The sequence below is a fragment of the Vitis vinifera genome, chromosome 11, assembly GCF_030704535.1.
Source record: "Vitis vinifera cultivar Pinot Noir 40024 chromosome 11, ASM3070453v1".
NCBI lineage: Eukaryota > Viridiplantae > Streptophyta > Magnoliopsida > Vitales > Vitaceae > Vitis > Vitis vinifera.
In genome coordinates, this window is record NC_081815.1 from 427839 (window position 1) to 448182 (window position 20344).

General features: G+C 36.4%; 2 protein-coding genes across 2 annotated transcripts; one reads left to right on the top strand and one right to left on the bottom strand.

The window, feature by feature from the left end:
- Positions 1–55: 55 nt before the first annotated feature.
- On the top strand, positions 56–15713 carry LOC100242326 (phosphoinositide phosphatase SAC3). The gene is made up of 16 exons (XM_002277368.5): positions 56–731; positions 2242–2446; positions 2549–2714; positions 3295–3517; positions 6628–6704; positions 7175–7362; positions 7439–7536; positions 7758–7891; positions 7984–8112; positions 9072–9435; positions 11105–11226; positions 11941–12054; positions 12452–12643; positions 13534–13707; positions 13898–14006; positions 15051–15713. Exons 1-16 carry the CDS (start codon positions 645–647, stop codon positions 15168–15170), a joined length of 2502 nt encoding a protein of 833 aa, XP_002277404.1. The 5' UTR covers positions 56–644; the 3' UTR covers positions 15171–15713.
- A 292-nt stretch (positions 15714–16005) lies between these two features.
- Positions 16006–20235, bottom strand: LOC100259495 (eukaryotic translation initiation factor 3 subunit K). The gene is made up of 8 exons (XM_002274950.5): positions 19965–20235; positions 19672–19728; positions 19440–19490; positions 19282–19344; positions 18358–18408; positions 18207–18273; positions 16965–17047; positions 16006–16472 (listed from the first exon to the last, which is right to left on the bottom strand). Exons 1-8 carry the CDS (start codon positions 20076–20078, stop codon positions 16269–16271), a joined length of 690 nt encoding a protein of 229 aa, XP_002274986.1. The 5' UTR covers positions 20079–20235; the 3' UTR covers positions 16006–16268.
- Positions 20236–20344: the final 109 nt, after the last annotated feature.

A 20344-nucleotide genomic window follows, 5' to 3' on the forward strand; every position in this document is an offset into this window, starting at 1 on the left:
GGATCATAGCATATAAGAAAATATAACGGTGTCTCCGAAAGAGGGAAAATGAAATATTATTTGGCATGACAAATCTTCACCACAATGTAACACTAACGCACAGGCAGGATTCACATGACATACTCCACCTTTTTCAGTTTTCACACTGCCCATTAATATTATTATTCTCTATTTTATTTATACAATTTTTATTTTTATTATTAATGTCGAGAGAGGTGTGTGTAAATATTAAATAACAAATATATAAACATAGGGGTGTTAAAATTATTATTTGTGATGTGTGGATGGAGGGTTCACCCAAATTGTGGTTTTCATTCGCTCTCCGGATCTGACCTGATTTTCTCTCTCTAGGGAGGTGGAATAGAATAGAATAGGGTTTGATTGAAGAAGAAGAAGAAGAAGAAGAAGAAGGGAGGTGTGGTTTGGATTGGAGGCATTATTGGTGTGTGTTGGGGGTTGAGGGAGGAATTGTGAATGGAAGGGAGGAGTCAAAGAGGGGGAGATTGGGGAAGGGGATGCTGTATTTGAAGCAGCCAAAGTGGGTGAATGGGGTCATAGGGGCCTAAATCAGCTCCTCTTTGCATGCCCTTCTGATTCTGTTCCCGAGCCTAAGGCTCGGGATCTGGAACCCCACCCCTCCAATCATGGCTTCTGAGAACGAGTCTCCCCGTCAGCAACCCCGTCCCTCCCACGCTTGTATGCAGAAATTCAGACTCTACGAGACTCATTCTGTAATTCTCCTTTCCTTCTTTTCTTTTCTTTTTTTGCCTTTCTTAATTTCGTCTCTAGCTTTGATCTCCTGGCAATACTTTCTTTTGATTCGTTTTTTCTTTTGCTTGAAAATTCTGGCTGTGTTTTGAATTGTGGAAACATGGCATCATTTCCATTTCATTGATGGGGCCTTTTGGTTCTTATACGGAATCTGAATCAAATGCGTGTTTGTTCAATTCAGCTATGACTCTTATCTTGCACTGCTACATTCGGTGTTCAGATGTTATGTGTTTAGCATCAAAGTTCATCTTCAATGGAGTTTGATCATGGGTCACCCAAAAAAAAAGCCCATCGTTATGTTCTTCCAGTTTGGAAATTGTCAAAGCATACTTTTCTTTCTTCGGGTTTTGTCTAGAATCTTTAGTGTATGAGCTGGTTGAGTCATTTACTTCTGGGCCAAGTTATTAACTTTCTGCTGGGTCAAACATCATGGCTGAGTTCTCAAATTGTGTGAATTGTCGTGTCAAATTGGTTTCCTTTTTTTGTTTTGTTCTTTGTTCATATTATTTTTCTTGTAAAGGTTGGCACTTAATCAAAGAATTTATGGTCTATAATTCTAATTTCAATTCAGGCCAAGTTTGTAAAAATCTTACTTGCATGAACCTCCTACACGAACCTCCTACACTATTTGAAGCTATTTTACAATTCTCTAGTCACATAATCATGATTTATTCTATTGTGATATGAGCTCCAGCTGCCTGAGGAAAAGTACAAATTCTCAACAAGCTCCAAAGTTTCAGCTCTTGTTGATGTAATATATTCTAATAAAATAAAGTGAAACTCCTCTTCTATTCAAAATTCAAATCTAGAAAAGAAAGCTATCATCTAGTTATTCTTTCAACCAAAAAATACTACTCCTTCTATGTTGAACCTCCTAAATGATAATGCTTCTTGACTCCTGCACCTCTAGTTTGTTTACCTCTCATTTTATAAACAAATATTATGTTCAAAGATGTAAATACTTCATCCCCTTTGCTGGAATTTTGGCATAGGACTGCGGGACTTATTCTACTTTGCATGGTTTTTACTGTGATTAAAATTAATAAGAAGATTGGAATTTTAGGGTGGGGATGTTTTCTGTACCTTCATTTTGGCAGCTTTTTTTGTTTCAGCTGTGTGGGGGTGGGTGTATTTATTTTGTATATCTTGGGTCGCAATTTTGGCACCTCTTCTTAATATATATACTCTTCTTTACTTATCAAAAAATAAAAATAAAAATAAAAAATCGAATTGTAACTTATCTGTTGTACTTCCTTTCCCAATTTCATGCTTTAATTGTTTTTTCTTCATGACTACTTCATTTTTAGAACAATCTCACTTTGCATTGAATAAAAACAAGGATCAAGTGCTTATTTAGCAAAGTATTTTCATTCTTAAACAGGTTTATTGGTGCATATACTCCCTTTATTTTAAATCTTTTTGTGTATATTCAACAACTTACTCATATTTTGGCAATATGTCATGCTGCAGAAATTTTATATGATCGGGAGGGACAAGACTAGAACATATTGGAGAGTGCTAAAGATTGACAGGTTGGACCCCTCTGAGCTAAACATACGTGAGGATTCTACGACATACACAGAAAGTGAATGCTCTGATCTTTTGAGACGGATAAACGAAGGAAACAGGTCCACTGGTGGACTTAGATTTGTCACTACTTGTTATGGAATTGTTGGTATGTAGGTCTTGTTTGAAATGTTTTTGTACTAAAGATATTTGCACCTTAAGAAAACATATTATCTTCATTGCAGTACTCATGGTGCTTTGCTTTTTCTAGGCTTCATTAAATTTTTGGGTCCATATTACATGCTGCTTATCACAGAAAGAAGGCAGATTGGTGTGATCTGTGGCCACACGGTATATGCTGTCTCCAAGAGTGAGATGATTCCACTTCCAAATCCTGATGTTCAGATCAATATGGCTTATTCTATGAATGAGAACAGGTCTCTTGTTCATTCTGAATGTAAATATATTAAGTCCATTGTACTTCTGGCAGAAACCTTAGATATGACTTATAAAAATGGAGTCCCTTTTTCTAGTCAGGAAATTGTTGTGTTCTCCTTGTGATTCTTTCATTCGATATTTCCCTTTAATCTTTCTATAGGAAGTAATTTAACTTTGAAGTACCTTCTTAACAGCAGACATTTCTAATGCACATGGCCGTACAAACATGTTAATTTTTACTAATTTATAATTATCACGCTCATCATTAATTAATAAGTATGCTTAGAATTTCTGTTGCCATTTTCTTGCAGTTCTTAAAGATAGAATGAAGTTTTCAATCGGTAAATTATCAAATAAAATAGCTGAATACTCCAGTTTTTACATCTTATTTGTTTATCTATCAGGTTGTTGTTGATACTATGTACCAGTGCAATTCTTCCTACTTCATGAATGGAACATCTTTTTTCTTGTTTCAATCTGTCACCTAAACATTTTCTTTATGCTTTATCCTTTCTGAAATTTTGCTCAAAACTTTATGATTGTTATTTAATTTTTACATTTGTTTTATTGGTGTTATAGATACAAGAAGCTCCTATGCATGGTGGATCTTACAAAGGATTTCTTTTTCAGCTACTCATACCATGTTATGCGTAGTCTTCAAAGGAACTTGTGTGATAATGAGACAGGGCAGGTCCTTTATGAAACTATGTTTGTCTGGAATGAATTCTTAACTCGGGGAATACGGAATCACCTCCAGAATACAGTTTGGACAGTTGCATTGGTATATGGATTTTTCAAGCAGGTGAGGATTGGATAATGTTTGGAATGAATTTTCGTAAGGAAATTGAATTTCAGTATGATTTGTGTATGCTTTCCCCTTCACTTGTATAGCTGCAGGTGGATCAACCCTGGTCAGGTGGAGTGCTGGAATTTTTTAGGCCCGGTTATATTTTTGTTTGTGATCTCCTGACTTATCTAATAACAAAAATATCTTAGTTTATAGTTTTATATCTTTAAATCATCTGTCAGGGAACTAAATTTGAGTATAATTTGGACCCACCTATGACCGAACAAAAATGGGTTCCATAAACAACTCTAGTTTCTGAGTTTCAATACCTCTTGTCTGAGAAGAGAAAGAAAGAGACATGCTCCCAAAATGCGATAGAAGGACAATAGGTCATCAATTTCTTGATGCCTTAAGTGCATGCAAATCGAAATTTGAAGAAGGAGAATTGTGAGAGAAAGAAGTGAAGCTCAATCTGGAAAGGATGAAGGCAAGGGAACTGCAAACATTAGGGCTGATCTCATCACCACACACCTCTACAAACAACCACCCCTATCCTGGGTTATTGGTTTCCAAGTACACCAGTGAGGTGTCCTGATCTCAAACCTTACATCTACTCTTTTTTGTGCAAACCATAAGTGATCCTAATCATCTAATGCCATAAGGAACCAGGCACCCCAGGTAACCTCGGGAACCACTGCCACCATCACCAATAAATGCTCCATTCCTCACAGTGACTCCCCCAGGCCCCAAGACCAAACACACGCATGCTTATCCCTCTCTCCTGCTGCTTTAGGTTTACACATCTCATTCAATGCAATTAGATGGCTTCTTCTATTGTTAAAAAAGAAATCCCTCAGAATTTCCCAATTACAAAGGCTATGTGAGACTTTAAAATTTGATTTGGAGTATGTTGGAATTTATGTTAAATGAGTCTGAACCAGATCAATTCAACCTGCTAAGAACATATAAGTTATCTTCCTCCCATCTAGTTGTTTGGAAACTTTTTACATAACCAAGTCCCTGAAATTGGGTGGCTTTAGGATTGAATCATAGGGAGAGGCCTAGATAAGTCATGGACCATATGTATGTTCTATACCCCACTATAGAAGCCAGCTGCACAAAATGATCATGGTCAACTTTGAGGTCTATTAAAGTGCTTTTATCTATATTGATCATAAGTCTAGATACCATCCTCGATGTTCTAAGAATGAGTTTAAGATTATAAACGAATTCCTTGTCACTTAAAGAGAAAATGATGTTTTTTACAAATTACAAAAGGGAGATACAAGCTCGGTCCCCATCAACCTCAAACTACTCAATCAAGCCCCTCTTATCAATCGTATAGATCAATCTAATAAGGAAATCTCTTGTGATAATAAGTAAGAAACGAGAAATGGGGGTTGCCTTGTTGGATATGTCTGGAGGCCTAAACTAATCCAACCTTTAACATTTTTTTTTATTAGAAACAAAAGATGTATTAATTAATGTGAGAAAAAACTTGAGAAAAATGAGAAATACTTCCCATGAAATACAAACTTGATCAGAAGACCTAAAAAAAACCTCTGCTTTACAAGGAGATTTGTACAAAAGGAACAAAAAAGATTATACAAGTATAACATCTCCAAAAGCTCATCTAGGCTCCTCACCATGTAAGTCCAACCCTAAACATACTGAAAGCCAACTAAGTTGGATGACACTCAAGGGAAAGGGGTTTTAAAACATCAGTGCAGTAGGCCCAAAAAGAAACATAGAAATGAAGTAAATCTCACATCATCTCAAGCGTCTTCCAAGTATCCTAAAAAATCATAGCATTCTTTCTCCATACAATCCACATCATAGTGAGACAAACAATCTTTCAAAAAGACTCTCTTACTTATAAAAAAAAAAACCAATCTTTCAAAGAGTCTTGCCTCTAGTAGAGTTCCCAAAACACATAAAAGAAGTAACCATCATATCATGAACACTACTTGGTTGAACCCGTACCATCCCAACCTATGAGAATATCTTGTGCCAGAATTCCAAAGTAATTAGACAATGTAAGCATTGATGAGATAATCAATTGTCTCTCCACTCCCCCTACATAGGGTGCACTAATCGGGACTAAGGGCTTTAAATGACCTCAATTGTAGTATATCATTGGTATTTACCTTCTTATGTGCCATTAACCATGCAAAGGCCATGACCTTATAAGGGACTTTTGATTCCTACAAAAATTTAGCTGGATTGAAAGGAACTGAATGTGATAAATTGGAAAATGCTAAGAGAAAATATTTTGTTGAGAATACTCTTGAAGAAGAAGGTGCTTTCACATTTGGAACAAATGGAGACAAATGTACATGGAAAAGAGAAGATAATCATCCCTGAATTTCTTTGCCATTTAACACCGAACCCTTTCTTGTTGAGGGTTTGGTCCAAAAAATGCAGTCCACATGATTATTAGCCTTCTTAAAATTCACCTTATGGATGATCCCATCCTTTTTTTTATAACTGATATCTCTCACTCACAATCTCAAGAATGCTGCCTGAGAGGGAAAATGGTTTCATGAAGCCCTGAAATGAAGATGCTTGGGGAGAAGTGAATCTTTTTCAGCATCATATAAAGGCTTGTTATCAAACTTATGGGCTGAAAGTCCTTTGCTTATACATGTCCATTTTGGGGGATATAGAACAATTCTCCAATTTTGAATCCATTTGCTTGTACTCATAGCATAGATATGAGCAATGTTTTAACTTTTGAAAAAGGGAGTTATTTATAGACTTGCACTTACAATGGCAGATCAAATTGTTTGAGGTATAAGTAGTTAAAAATTGTTTTACTTCCTGCCTTGATGCCTGATTCAAGTGGCAAGGGATTCAAGTGGGAATGTGGGAGGTTAGAGTCCCAACAGGGATGAAAAGAAATAAAAAGAACAAAGAAAAAAAATGTTTCCTAGCAGAAAACAAAAAATGTTTAGCTTCCTAATTTTGTTGAAACTCAATTTTTGATAGGTCGAATTTTGTTGAAACTTACTGTCTCGATCATATATCAGTATTGCCTAGAAAACTCAGTAGATGCTTGTCTGCTCCTTTTTGCATGCACCAAACCTTTGGCATTTTATTGATTGCTCTATGTTGTGTGAAACCAGGCCAAATTTTCTATCTCTGGACGGGACTTTAAACTCACCCTCATTGCAAGGCGTTCACGACATTATGCTGGCACCAGGTGGGATTGAACTGGCTTCTTGTGATTGTTAGTTATTCTATGCTATAACCATGTCCTTTTAAGAAAATACATGGTATCTTTTGTTGCTATTCTTTAATGATCCGTTGTAGTAAGGCATCTTGAAAAGGTTTATTGCATATAATATATAAGCATCTCTGTGTGGAATATTCATTATATGCCTTGAATGAGCGATTGATGGATTATTATCCATTTCATTGATTTTAACTTCACTTTGCTTATGAGTCCAATGAAACAAGTGGACCTGGTTAGCTAAGCTACTAGTATTCAAGATTTTGTAATATTGCAATGAAATTATTCATCAATAAGGAGAGAGAGAGAGAGAGAGAGAAAATGTTTCTGATACAGTTAGGAGTAATGTAAATTTTTTTCCTCTCTCACTTTTGGCCACTTGCTTTATATGTTAATGTTATGTTTATTTGCTTCTCATCGAGTGCTTTCTTCTAATGTAGGTATTTGAAAAGAGGTGTAAATGAGAAAGGCAGAGTAGCTAATGATGTTGAGACAGAACAGATTGTGTTTGAAGATGTCCCTGAAGGGTCTCCCATTCAAATTAGTTCTATTGTCCAGAATCGTGGCTCAATCCCTCTCTTTTGGTCACAGGAAACGTCACGCTTGAATATTAAACCTGATATTATATGTATGTTCTCACATGCTAATTATAGCATTAAACATAATGCTGTATTTTTTTTCCACTGACACTTGTATTTCTTTAGTGTCAAAGAAGGATCAAAATTATGAAGCCACCAGACTTCACTTTGAAAATCTTGTCAAGAGATATGGCAACCCTATAATCATTTTGAACTTGATTAAGGTATTTATAACTTGATCTAATTCTTGTCTTTTTCCATCACCTTCTTCTTCTTCATAAATTGTCATTAAGCATGCAGAGGATAGAGGACTTCTGATATTATTACTGTATAGAAATATTGGTAATAGGGAACTCCAAAATTTTGATGCATTTGATTGGCAGATGTTGAATAATTTTTATCTTCTTTACCCTCTTTTGGTTGACACTATTTTTTTAATCAATAGACACATGAGAAGAGGCCTCGAGAGTCCATTCTTCGTGCTGAGTTTGCTAATGCAATTGAATATATTAATAAAGATTTATCAGAGGAAAACCGCCTCAAGTTCCTTCACTGGGATCTACACAGACATTCTCGGAGGTACTTGACTTATCTCAGTTTTGGGCTTTATTTTTTATGCTAATGCTCTTTTATAGATGTGTTTCTTATTTGGGAAAAGCAATGTTTTTCAGCAAAGCTACAAATGTTTTGCTACTTCTGGGAAGAGTGGCCTCATATGCGTTGACGTTAACGGGTTTCTTTTATCGTCAAGTGACACCTGACTTGAAACCTGAGGATTGTTTGAAAGGGCCTCAACTTGAGTAAGTTCTCTATTCCATGATTTGAGCTGTCTGAGATTTGCATCAAATATGGCTCCTTTTGTTTATTCTGCTTATTTGCACTGATATTATTTTCTAATGTTTGATAAAAGATCTTTCTCTCTGTTACTAGAGAACCAATTAGTTTCAGATCATGCTTGAAGCCATGGGGAATATACGCTTTTCCGATTGTCTTTGTCTGTCAGTAGCTTGGCTATGGTATCTTTGCTTTAAAAGATTAACAAAAGCAGATACACTTGCTGTTCCATGTGCCCTTTATTTTTTTTTTCTTTTTTTTTTTTTTTAAAAAAAATTTCTTTTAAATAAATTTCCATTTTGTGTTTTAGTAAAGGAACCTTTTTTTTTGTAAGGATCTAATGCCCACTCTTTCCTCCCTCTGAACTTCCCTAATCACCTGCTGTCATGAAGGTTTCATTTATATATATATATATATATATAATCCTTGAGTTAAGACAATTGAATTCTGGAAGTTAAGCATGTTGAATCATGTGATTGTACAAAAGATTTTAATATAGCTCACTATTCACTCAGTGGATGGTCTCTTTTTTTTCTCCTGCTAAAATTTGTGTATAAATGATGTGATTCATGAAGTTTGATTTTGTTGGTTATTGATTTGGGTGTTAGAAATCATGAGCTTTCTTCTTTTTTCTTTCTCTTTTCCCTCTTCTTTGTAGCTGAAATACATTTTAGCTATAGTTGGTTGCCATAGCATTGGGATGGATATTGCAGTATGTACTTTGTAGATACATGGGGAAATTGGGTGGGATGGTGGGTTTCCCTATGCTTTTCTGATCTCTGAAAATGTAACTCTAATCTCTCATAGAGAATTGCACGTATTATTGGAAGCAAAAAGATCATGTTGCAGATTTTTACTTTATTAGTTTTTTTCCCAGTAATGCTAGCGTACTGACAGGAAGGTTGGCTATGAAAATATAATGCAGGAACTCTGATATGAGCGACTTATCTCTCCATGAAAATTGTGAGAGTCACAACGAGGATGATGATAATTTGGAGAGGAAATTTAGTGGAGGTAACAATATTGCTAATGGAAATCATTCTGTCAAGCCACCAATGCTCCAAAAGGGGGTGCTCAGGACCAATTGCATAGACTGCCTGGATCGGACTAATGTTGCACAGTATGCATATGGCCTGGCAGCTCTTGGTCGCCAGCTTCATGCTTTAGGTGTTATAGATGTCCCAAAAATAGATCTTGATGCTCCTTTAGCTGATGATTTAATGGGGTTTTATGAAAGAATGGGTGACACACTTGCACACCAATATGGTGGCTCAGCTGCTCATAACAAGGTAAGGATGACTTGTGATGCTGATTGCTAGTGTATGCAATTTTTTAATTCAAAAGAATAATTGAACTTAGGTTTTTGTTTTTGTTTGTATTCTCTTCTTTAACTACCTTTGTCATATCCTTACTCCCTCATTCTCTCTTTGCCAAGTCATCAAGAATTGATTTGATTTGTTTTTTTGCAATTGGAGTCAAAATTGATATTTTGCATTATTGGATGGATGTTTCAATACATAGTAATCCTCATATGCCAGAAAACAATAACCTGATAGGCACATTCTTCATTTTTTTCCCTCTTGTATATATCTTGTAGTAAGTCCCCATTCATTAAATGGTTGATTATCAAATCTTCTCTGCACTGCTGTCGGGACAAGAAACACCACTGATAGGCCTAAAGAACCCCAAACCACATTCAATGGAGAAGCAACTTCACCTTCTAACCTAGTGACAACTCTACCTTCAGACTACCACTCAAATAAAAAAGAGGGTCCTGCTTGAATTACTTGTCATGAAGGGACCTCTCAAACAATGGGCACCAATGCCTCACCTCCTCTGTAGCTCATCCCTTCGATGATTTCACCCTGGAAGAATTCTCAATTCGATGCGGGCCAAGTTCCTCTCTCGTACCTGTATTTTGACCCACCACCCCTTCACAAATTCTCCTTCCACTTGTACTTCCACTCCACTTACTCAACAAAACCCAATTCAATAGGCAGACATCTGATGCCCGACCTCCCACCTCCTTGGAAGAAGCGATCCCTTCCCGGTCCACTTTGGTGATGCTTGATATTGTTGCCTAAGTCAATCCACACACAAAAAAAAAAAAAAAAAAAAGGAGAGAGAGAGAGAAGAAGGAAGAAGAAAAAGAAAAAGAAAGAAAAATAGAATTCCAAATCCTCTGCAAAAAAGGGACAGTATTGTCTCCTGTAATTCTCAAATGATGGACCCAGAACTGCATTTTGGACTTGTAATTCTTGCCAAGTTTAAACTAAGGAAGAGAACCCATTCTGTTTCTGTAGTCAAGATTTTACCAGTCAATACTGCTATTTCATTAATGTCGCTCCACAGGATTATCCTGCTTTGGTTAACCTAATTTTGAGTCCAGAATCTGCTTCAAAGCACTGAGAATGCCCATGAGCATTGTTAGCTAGCTGATCTTAAAGAAGGTTCATGAAAGATGAAAGTATCACTAGAATAAAGCAAATGGGAGAATGAGCCACTCTGGCAGCCAAAATCTCCACTTTGAACCCAGAAATAAAAGCCCATGCCACTGCTCTATCCATTAAAAACTCAATACCCCTGCCAAAATTAATAGAATAGATGACAATGCTCCTTACACAGATCCTTAAATCTCCTAAAATATCCCGCAGAAGCTACATTGTTAAGCACCTGGAGGGACATAGAGGTGGTGCAACTCCAAATCCAAGCTCCCCATGTTTTCCTAACATACAGTTTATCAAACCCCTGTGCACATGATCGTAATCTTTTTCACTGTCTAAATTACACAAAACACCTGGTGTTTTACTATTCTACTTTCAACTCCAGACACCCATTTGCTTTCAAAGCTACAATCATGATTTGGATTCCTCCTTCCCATATCTTAGCAATCATCTTCTTGTTCATTAAGTCTACAGAGCTCTATATATTAACTTCCTGAACATTGATGCTAAGTAGATATTCTCTGAGAGAAGGGGTCAGTGGAAAGCAGCAACTCAGTCCCAGGAATTCTTCAGAACTCTTCAGCGGTACTACAGCAATGCGTACATGGATGCAGAGAAACAAGCTGCAATTAATGTGTGAGTCAGATTTGCATTCATCATTTGTTGGTTGCACTCACTTTTGAGGACAAGACAGCAAATTTTGGTAACATCTTGTGGTGTCTGCCAGTTAGGCCCTGTTTGGCATAGATGTAGCTTCTAAGGAAGTCCTTCTAGAAAAGATTTTTGAAAAGTACAGCATTTTAAAAGGAGTTTCAATATCAAAAGTATCTTTTATGACCTTTCAGTTCTCTGATGTAACCACAATCTTAGAATAAAAATGGACAAATTTGCCACTTTACAAAATATACAAGGTTACAAATTTTCACATGACAAATTGTTTTCAAACAAATAAAAGCCTCCGCCAAAAGTTATTCAATTATAACTTTTGCCTGAAAGAGCTTTTTAGTTGAAATGTATCTAACCAAAAAATTTTCTTAAATGTAACCAAATATAATATAAAAGTGCTTTTATTGTTAAAAAGCTCTTTTAGGCCTCAGAAACATGAGCCAAACCTGGGCCTTATTCTGCTTTTCATGCAAATGGGGAGCCTCTTGTTATCTACCACCCAGGACATTCATATTTCTCAAAACCCTCCTGCTTTATTGGCTTTAATAATATATCACACCATTCTTGTTTATGTTAAGAGAATATGAATGGCAGATAAGACGTAGAGTGTAATTAATGCATGTATTTTGTATTATGTATTAACGGTTTCTTTTATATTGTTGTATGTTTTCCCTTTTTTGGCAGATTCCTGGGGCACTTCCAGCCACAACAGGGTAAACCTGCATTGTGGGAGCTAAATTCTGACCAACTTTACAATACAGGGAGGAATGGACAAACAAATATAGATGAAAATGGAAGGTACTTAGCTGGATAAATGAAGCTGCAAAGAAATATTGTTGTGTATGCTTGGAAAATGACCATATATATATATATATATATGCACATGCATGTATGTATAAACTATACTTGCAATTGTATTAGGTAGAACAAGTATAAAATTAAGAAACATAAAAGGTCCTTTAGGAAAAGAAAAGGTAAAAACAGCACCAAAGTACAAGTGAGATACAAATTCCCCTCAAAACCCTGCCCATGAAACTCTGAACAAGTTGAGGAATATGGAACTGATTTTATGGATTGTTTTATTGATGTTCTTTTAGTAGTTTTCCTTGCCTAGTTCAACAAAAACCAATACATTTCATCTACTGGATTATTTTTCTGCAGCTTATTTTGATACGTGTTGACTTTTGGTTTCTAGGTCATTTTTCAAAAGATGTTATTCAGATGGAAACATACTTTGTGAAAGCAGCTCACCTGCCCAAGAAACAAATGTCAAGCAGGAGAAACTTTCTAACTCAGTTTTGCCTAATCGATCACAAGGGGGAAGCAAGGTTCTTTCAGAGTCATCACCGGAAATTTCAACTTCCGAAAGTGATATGGCATTGGCAAGGTTTGATGCTTTCCTTTCTCTTTGTTGGATCCAACAAGGTTTTTCTTCTTCTTATTTTATCTCTACCCCTTTTGTTGGAACCAGATCCCCTTAATACATACACCATAGGAAGATAAATTTTGTTTTCACTTTGGTTGTAGAGGTGGTACACTTGTAGAATTTCAGTGTTTAAGCCCATTGTATTTTGGAGTGTCACTCTGCTAGAGATCAGTCATCCTTGTTGGATTGTGAAGTCATGTTGAATTATCTGAAGTTAATATATCAGCCATCAAAATGGAAATTCTTTCTTGAGAAAATATTTGACTGAAGAATGCAATTTTTGGTAATGCCCTGAACAGAACCACTCTGGATAAGTATTTTGAATGAAGTTCTATATCAAAATTAGTAGTTAGGAAAATATTTTTGATGTTTTGCTTGTAATATGCCTGATTTCAAAGGGCTGCACTCTCATTTTCTGGTATAACATTCTGAAAGAAAACTAGAGGCCAGTGTGTCAATGAGGTCAATTGTTTCACAAAGCGATATTTCCATGGATATTATGGTAAATGGAGTAACTGGACCGGGTATACTGCTTTCTGAGCAAAATCATCTGGGAAAAAGTTTGCTATTTGATTTGAATACAATTATAACCTTTTTAAGTTTACATACCACTGTGTCTGCTTTGTATAATTAGATATTTAATTCATAAACTATTTGTCATCTCCTGCTCCTCTTCCTCTCTTTCTTCTTCTATCAATTAATCGCTTTATCCTACTTCTTGGTGCATTTATATATCAATTTATATTTTATGGATCGGTATCATCAAGGTTTGGGTTTTGTGATGTGTAATCTGAAATCATTATGTATGATGTATGTTTCAGCTTATCTGCTATTGTTCATCTTTTCTGTAGGTATACTCCCTCAATGCCTCGCAGGCAGCTTTTTGTAGACATGCAACGAGACCGGTGCCTTGAAGATCATAGTTACAATAATGAACATGGGGATTTGTATAACTGCTCAAACTTTGTTGATCTAGACTGGCTGTCTTCCTCTGGAAATTCATGCGAGGAGGAGCCATATGACAGGTATTCTTTTGATGTGTGCTGATGAGCATATGATTAAATTTTATTTGGTAAAGCCATAATAGAGAGGCTTTTTGTTTCCTGACCCAATTTATTGAACTGGTTGATTATGTGGATGTCTCTTCAGAAACATCTGATGTAATGATGAACTTTATCAGGATTAATTTAGTTCCTGACTGTTTACTGGCTGCAGGTCAATGCTTATGAACTCTCCAGTTTCTGGGCAGTCATCAGAGAATGTTGTCAATGGAATAATGGGAGAAACAACCCCATGCACAAGTCAATACGGATCCAGCATGAGGGTAAGTACTTTCTTTGGCATATTGGTATCAGGTTTACAAGAAAACAATTGTTATGCTTTTCTGTTTCGAGATCATAACAGATCTGGATAAGTTCCGCCAAACTCTGAATTGATGATATCCACCCTCCACCACATGGAACAAAGCACGCCTGAAAAAAGCCTCTTATCAGTTATATGGTTTTCATCTTGGGTTATTCATAAAAGAATATGATGGATGTTAGTGCATTACAAAATAAATATAAATGAGAAATGATTATTTGATTCGAGCTGATTCATCTATAGGTAGCTTCGCTCTCCCTGAAGACATGGGCTTGCTATTTTATCTTCTATTTTTTCGACACTTCTTTTCTTTGGTATATGGAATCAAACATGGAATTTACCCACCCTACTGCCATTCTGTCGTCACCTAAGTGAGGCCTCACGGCCATGGCATCAAATATTTATATACCATACAAGGTCCTGTGGGTACAATCCAGACATTACTTCACCATTGTTTCTTGGGTTGGTTATTATTGTTTTAATCTAATGTACAAGCTATTCAAAATTAGTATGTTGAAATGTTCTCCAGGGTGTAGCAAGCAGGTTTCCAGATTTAGTATTTTCAAACAAGGGGTTTGGTTCTTTTACATGCTATTATAGTCTGTTGAATTTACTAAAATGATTCTAAGGTTAGAGGTTGGCTGACTGATTCTAAGGTCCAATTGATCATGTGGGTTGGTTTGATTGTTGTCTAGTGAAGCTAAACACTGTTATATCTTTGTATATATATGGGTAATGTATCGCCATCTCATGCTTGAGGCACTTGAACAAGGGCGTTTTGCATTAAATATACTGTTATTTATTTAACATATGCTGCATATCCAAAAAATAGTGACAGCAAAAACTAAGAGCAAAAAGAAAAGAAAAAGTTTAAAGACAAACAAACAAACAAACATTGAAGAAAAAGAATGATGAAAAAGAAGTATATGTGGTCCAAACCATTATTTCCCAGGTAGTTGGACAATAACTTGTATTAAATTACCTTTCTCTGTGTTATATTGAACAGGGAAAGGAGCGGAGCGGAACAGAGCTATCATCTGATATTGAGCAGAATGCAGAGGTTCTTGAGGAATTTTCTGATAGTTTTGTTCACTGGGTAAACAATGGAGAGACACTTTGTTTTTGAAGATAGGTAAGCTTCCCCTGAATCAAATATGAAATCAACCCCATATTTTGACTCAACCTGCTCCCAAGTACGCCATGAAACTGGAGAAAGGGAATATAGAGCATCCACACAGCAGTGTAAACAAGGAGCAGTGCTGCCGACATTCTTTTGTAAGATATTTTCCCAAGAAAACCGTCCCCCTACCTGGCCCTCATGCGCAGACATACCGAATTTATTGGATCGTAAAAACCCCCCAATCAATCCCCCCTCAATCGGAGCCTGATACTGAAGTACAAAAAGAGTAAATAGCCAACAGTTAAAATTCTTTTTGGAGCTCTTTCTTTTTTTCTTCCTTTCTATTCCTATTTGGCCCCTTTTTTCCTCTACTAGGTTATGGATTCCATGTGTTATGATATTGTAAATATATACACTGCTTGTGAGAGCTCCACTGTTAGAATCGTAGGCAATTGATTCTTTCTCTTTTTTAATCTGTGGTATGTGGTGATATAAACAAGGCAAATAATTTTATATGGGGGAAAACCTACTGATCAATTGGACCCGTAATGATGTCTTCAGCTTCCCAATTTTTGTGTTTTCACTTCGGGAGTGGCGTTCAATTACTGATGTTAAAAGGCAACCCCCCCAATGAGTCCAGCCATCCAGGTCAAATCTCAAGAGCATAAAAAACCCTTAAACAAGTTTTTAACAGTCGACCCAGTGCTATTCCACTTAGAAGGCAGCCATCGACTGGTGTGATTGAAGAAATGGTGCAACAGATGACCGATCATGTAACTCATCTCACCAAAACCTGCTTATATATTGAGGAAACCTTTCATAGGTGAGGCAAAAAACAAAATTGAGCTACCAAGCCGCAATAAAAGCAAGCATCAATAAAACAATTAAAACCAGAGCTATCAGGAATGTTAAGAGACCATGTTAAATGGTACTCTCCCTTCATGAATCCAGAGCAAAGACCAGAGTTACATAATTGCTTCAAAATGAAGCATCTAAAGTGGTGTACGAGTGAAAGGATGGTATATTGTGCTGATCGTGATGTCCCAAGCTTCAGCTGCAAATATATGAAAAGCAGATGTCTCCAAGCTCCTCCGAAGGGAGGTGTCAGCCGAGAATGGGGAAGATTCGGGTGATATGCTCTAGAGGAATACTATCTGCAGCGTTTTTCTTCAGTTCAGGATGGTTGAACTCGTTAGGAGGCAAGACAATAAGTTGGCCCTTGCCTTGACTCTTCTCAAGAACCCAACCACAGTTAGCTACCTGATGCTCTAGGAATTTATCTAGAGATAGACCTTCAATGTTGATAGCCTGTAACATGGAAGATAATTTAGAAGCAATTTAAGTGCAAATATCAGTTCCAAGAGAATTTCAGAGGAGAGGAAAAAAAAAAAAAATCAAGATCACCCATGATGTAGCTTAAATCACATTAAGGACATTCTATTTGATCTACATCAAATGGAAGGGGAAAGAATAAAGAAAATAGACTCATTCCAGGTTCCGTGGCCACCAAGAATTATACATCCATCTCTTCTCCTCTCCCCCACCCTGCTCCAATGCACACCCCTCCTCCAACAATAAACAAATAAATGAAAAAGAAATAAACATCTGGGGATTCCGTCAAATTTAAACCAGCAATTATAATCAATATGAACAAGAGGTTTACAATAAATCCTGAAAATCTAGGAGAGCTTTGTTTTCATCATCCATAAGAGGGGCTTGTCCCTCTTGCACAATGTGCCAAAACATTTTGGAGCAAACATGAACAACATTGAATGGAAAGGACACAAAAACAAAGCATACCTCAGCAAGTACAGTCCTAGGAACCTTTTGATAAGTCAAGGAAAGAACGTGAATGGCATAGGCTTGGATTGCTTGCTCAAAACCTGCAATTTTTCTTCTTGTTAACCATAGCATACACATGGAGAAAACATATAGTAAAACCAACAGCAACAAGGGCAGCAGTGATGATAATAGCTACAATAGGAAAAGGCCAACACTGCACTTGTTTCACAGAGCAGTTTAGGACTAACCTTAGGAGCAGATAGTACTACCCCTTAATTTAAAAAATAGAACTGTTGCAATAAGCTCTAGTGAGCTAATAGAAGAATGTGGTAAATATACTTATCAGACTGGCATATTTACTGTCCTAGTTCTCAAATCCATTATCCTGATTACCAATCTCAGCTTTTGAAAGGAAGATCAGGCTTTATTAATATCACGTGATTCAAAATTAGTTGCAAAATAGAGGCATAAAGTCATATCATCCAGAACAACAACCATAAGGACATAATTTATGCACAAGATTCCATGAACTTAAAAATAGATAAATAACAATGCGGTGCACCATTGGATTATACAGATAAGAGACCAAGTTGGCACACTGTTCCATGGAGTTCTAAAAAGATCCATTATCTAAATAGAGTTCAATGGCATTTTCTCCTACCAATCTCTTGTATAGGTAAAGATAAACAACTCAATGCATCACTGAGTTTCCCTTTATAATTTCACTTGTTGTATAAGTGAAAACCCAAGGGCCTGTTGGGGAATGTCATAAAAAAAAATTCTCAAAAAACAGCTTTTGAAAACAGTTTTCAAAAACATTTTTCTAGAACAAAGTCTGTTTGGGAACTAGGAATGTTCTCAACATGTTTTTTGTGTTTCCAAATATTTCTTAAAAATAAATTTTATCTATAATATTTTATTTTTAATCATTCTCTATGTTTGTATAATTACTTTTCAAAATAAGCCCTAGAAAACAACTAAAACACTTAAAACATGTTCTCAGAAAACACCCTGTTTTCAGAACAAATATTCAAAAAATTATTTTCTATTAAAAGGCTATCAAATGTGTTTTCAAATCTGGAAAATCGTAAGAACAAAAAACTGGTCTTAAAAATAGTTCCTAAATAGGCTCTAAATTTTCCTAAAAAGCAATCCTTGAGGAGAAAACAGTATATTTATTAAATAGAACAACAAAGAACCCAGTATATCATGCATCCAAGGAACGCACAAGCAATACACCATCTTCTGATTCCTCATTACCTGGAACAACTTCAACTATGTGTCGATTCTTAGCCGCTTCATCCCAGAACTGACGGAACCTTGCTGTCTGCAGATGAATAAGTAATTATTTACTGTTGAAATGCATGGATGAGTATGACAATACAAGTCAGACAATACAGAAACGACATACCTCCAAATAATGTGAGAGAACAATCAAAGTCTTGAACTGTTCCTCCATTTGCTGAGAATCAAGGGGAAAAAATGTTTAAATAACAATACCCATAGGCTCTAAAAGCAACTCAAAGATTTGAGAAAAGAACATTCTATTAGATGATTGAAAAACTCATTCTTTTGCCATCTTCCAGGAAATCTGAATTCCTTAGAGAATATTTTTCCACAGTATGAGTGTCTTCGCCAATATCCATTGCGAACTATGACAATATGAGTCAATGATGAGGGATAACGAGCTTGGATTTGAAAATGAAGGTGGATAGATGAACTCAGACTCACAGCTAGAACTGTGATTTCCTCCTTTACCAATGATATACCATCACCAGGGGCATACAAAAGTAGAAAAGAGACACTTTGATTCCAAGTAAAGTCTATCATGAGGTTAGACAATAGGAGTGCAGTAGATTGTCTCACACAAAATGAATAACTCCATCAGAGGTTTTTTCTTTTGGGTAATGAAAATACAATTAGCACATAACAGAAAGGGGGAAGTAGACAATAAGGACTTCCTGCATGGTGGACAGGAGATTAGAGTAGCATCACCACATTGAGTCAAGAATGACTTGTCCATACTTATTTTCCCAACAAAAAGTCAGGCAGACTGGCTGCAAAATTCATGCAAAAGTTCAAGTAGCTGTGAAGACCAACAATCCAGACAAGAGTCTCATCAATAATGTGCCACCAGCACCATCCCAGGCTAGGTCTCTAGAAGAGATACCACCATGTGCATTACACGGCACTCAACTATGGAATCCCATTGCCATAAAATATGAAAATTCTACTCCTTTCATTGAGAGTAATTGTGAATTTCTAGTAAGATCTATGAATTATTATTCTAAGCATTGACCTAATTACTGCAAAAATAAAGAAACAGAAATCATACCACTCGTTCTGGAATTAAAAAGAGACAAAGGCTGAAATCTGGAGCTGGCATTGCCATAAGGGCCTGCTCACAAGGCAAAAAGGGAAACAAAATTCACATTCTACACCAAATAAGCTGAAAAGACAATTTCGAAATGTCTAAGCAAGAGCATATCAGACCTTCACCAAAATCCGAGCAACGATTTGGGTACTCATTCGCTCTGGCTCAAACTGGGGAAAAAGCAAAAAAAATATATCATGTCAATAGTCTGAGGATTTTTACCCTTTTTTTTTTCCCGATAATCAGAGTATTTTACTCAATAACACTATTAATTAGTAAAACCATACAGAAAATATTGTGTCCATGAAAGAGAACATCTGACACCGATTTCTCATGGGTGTGTAGACTTACTTGGTAGAGGCGAAGAAGGCAAAGATTTGCATCCAAGGAGTATGTTTGTGAAGACACCTGACAAGCACACCATCCATTTTTGAGAAAGAAAATATAAATATTGATCACCTTTCTTCTTAGTCAACTTCACATTACGACATACAGAAATAGGCATTACAACAAACACCCATAAATTATCGTAAACCAAGAAAGCCGAGGTCATACCATTAGAAATCTCACTGTCACCGTTTGGCAGTGGAGAAATTCAGGAAAAAAAAATTAAAAGAAGAAAAAGAAAAGTTAGTGAGCTAGACCTGCTCGTTGACGAAGTTTTCAAGATCGGGAAGGATATCGGGATTGTAGGGATTGAGAGCGAGTAGTTGCTCCACCGTGTACTGCTGCTGCGGCTGCTGTTTGGGAATTCCCATTCTTGAACTGCTGTCTCCTCCCTGGTTTCTGATCGATGGCAATGTCCAACCCTAATTCTTACCAATGGAAGCCGGTTTTAGGGCTAACCAGCAACCATGAACCTGACGAAAATACTATTTTACCCCTCTCCTTTTTTCAGGGAGAATTATGTTTTGGGGTAGACGGGTCCCAAATTAACAAAAGGTCCATATAACTCTTCAAATTGAGTTGAAGGATATGAAATAGTAACGGACAAATATACCCTTTAAGAACACATATAAAATAT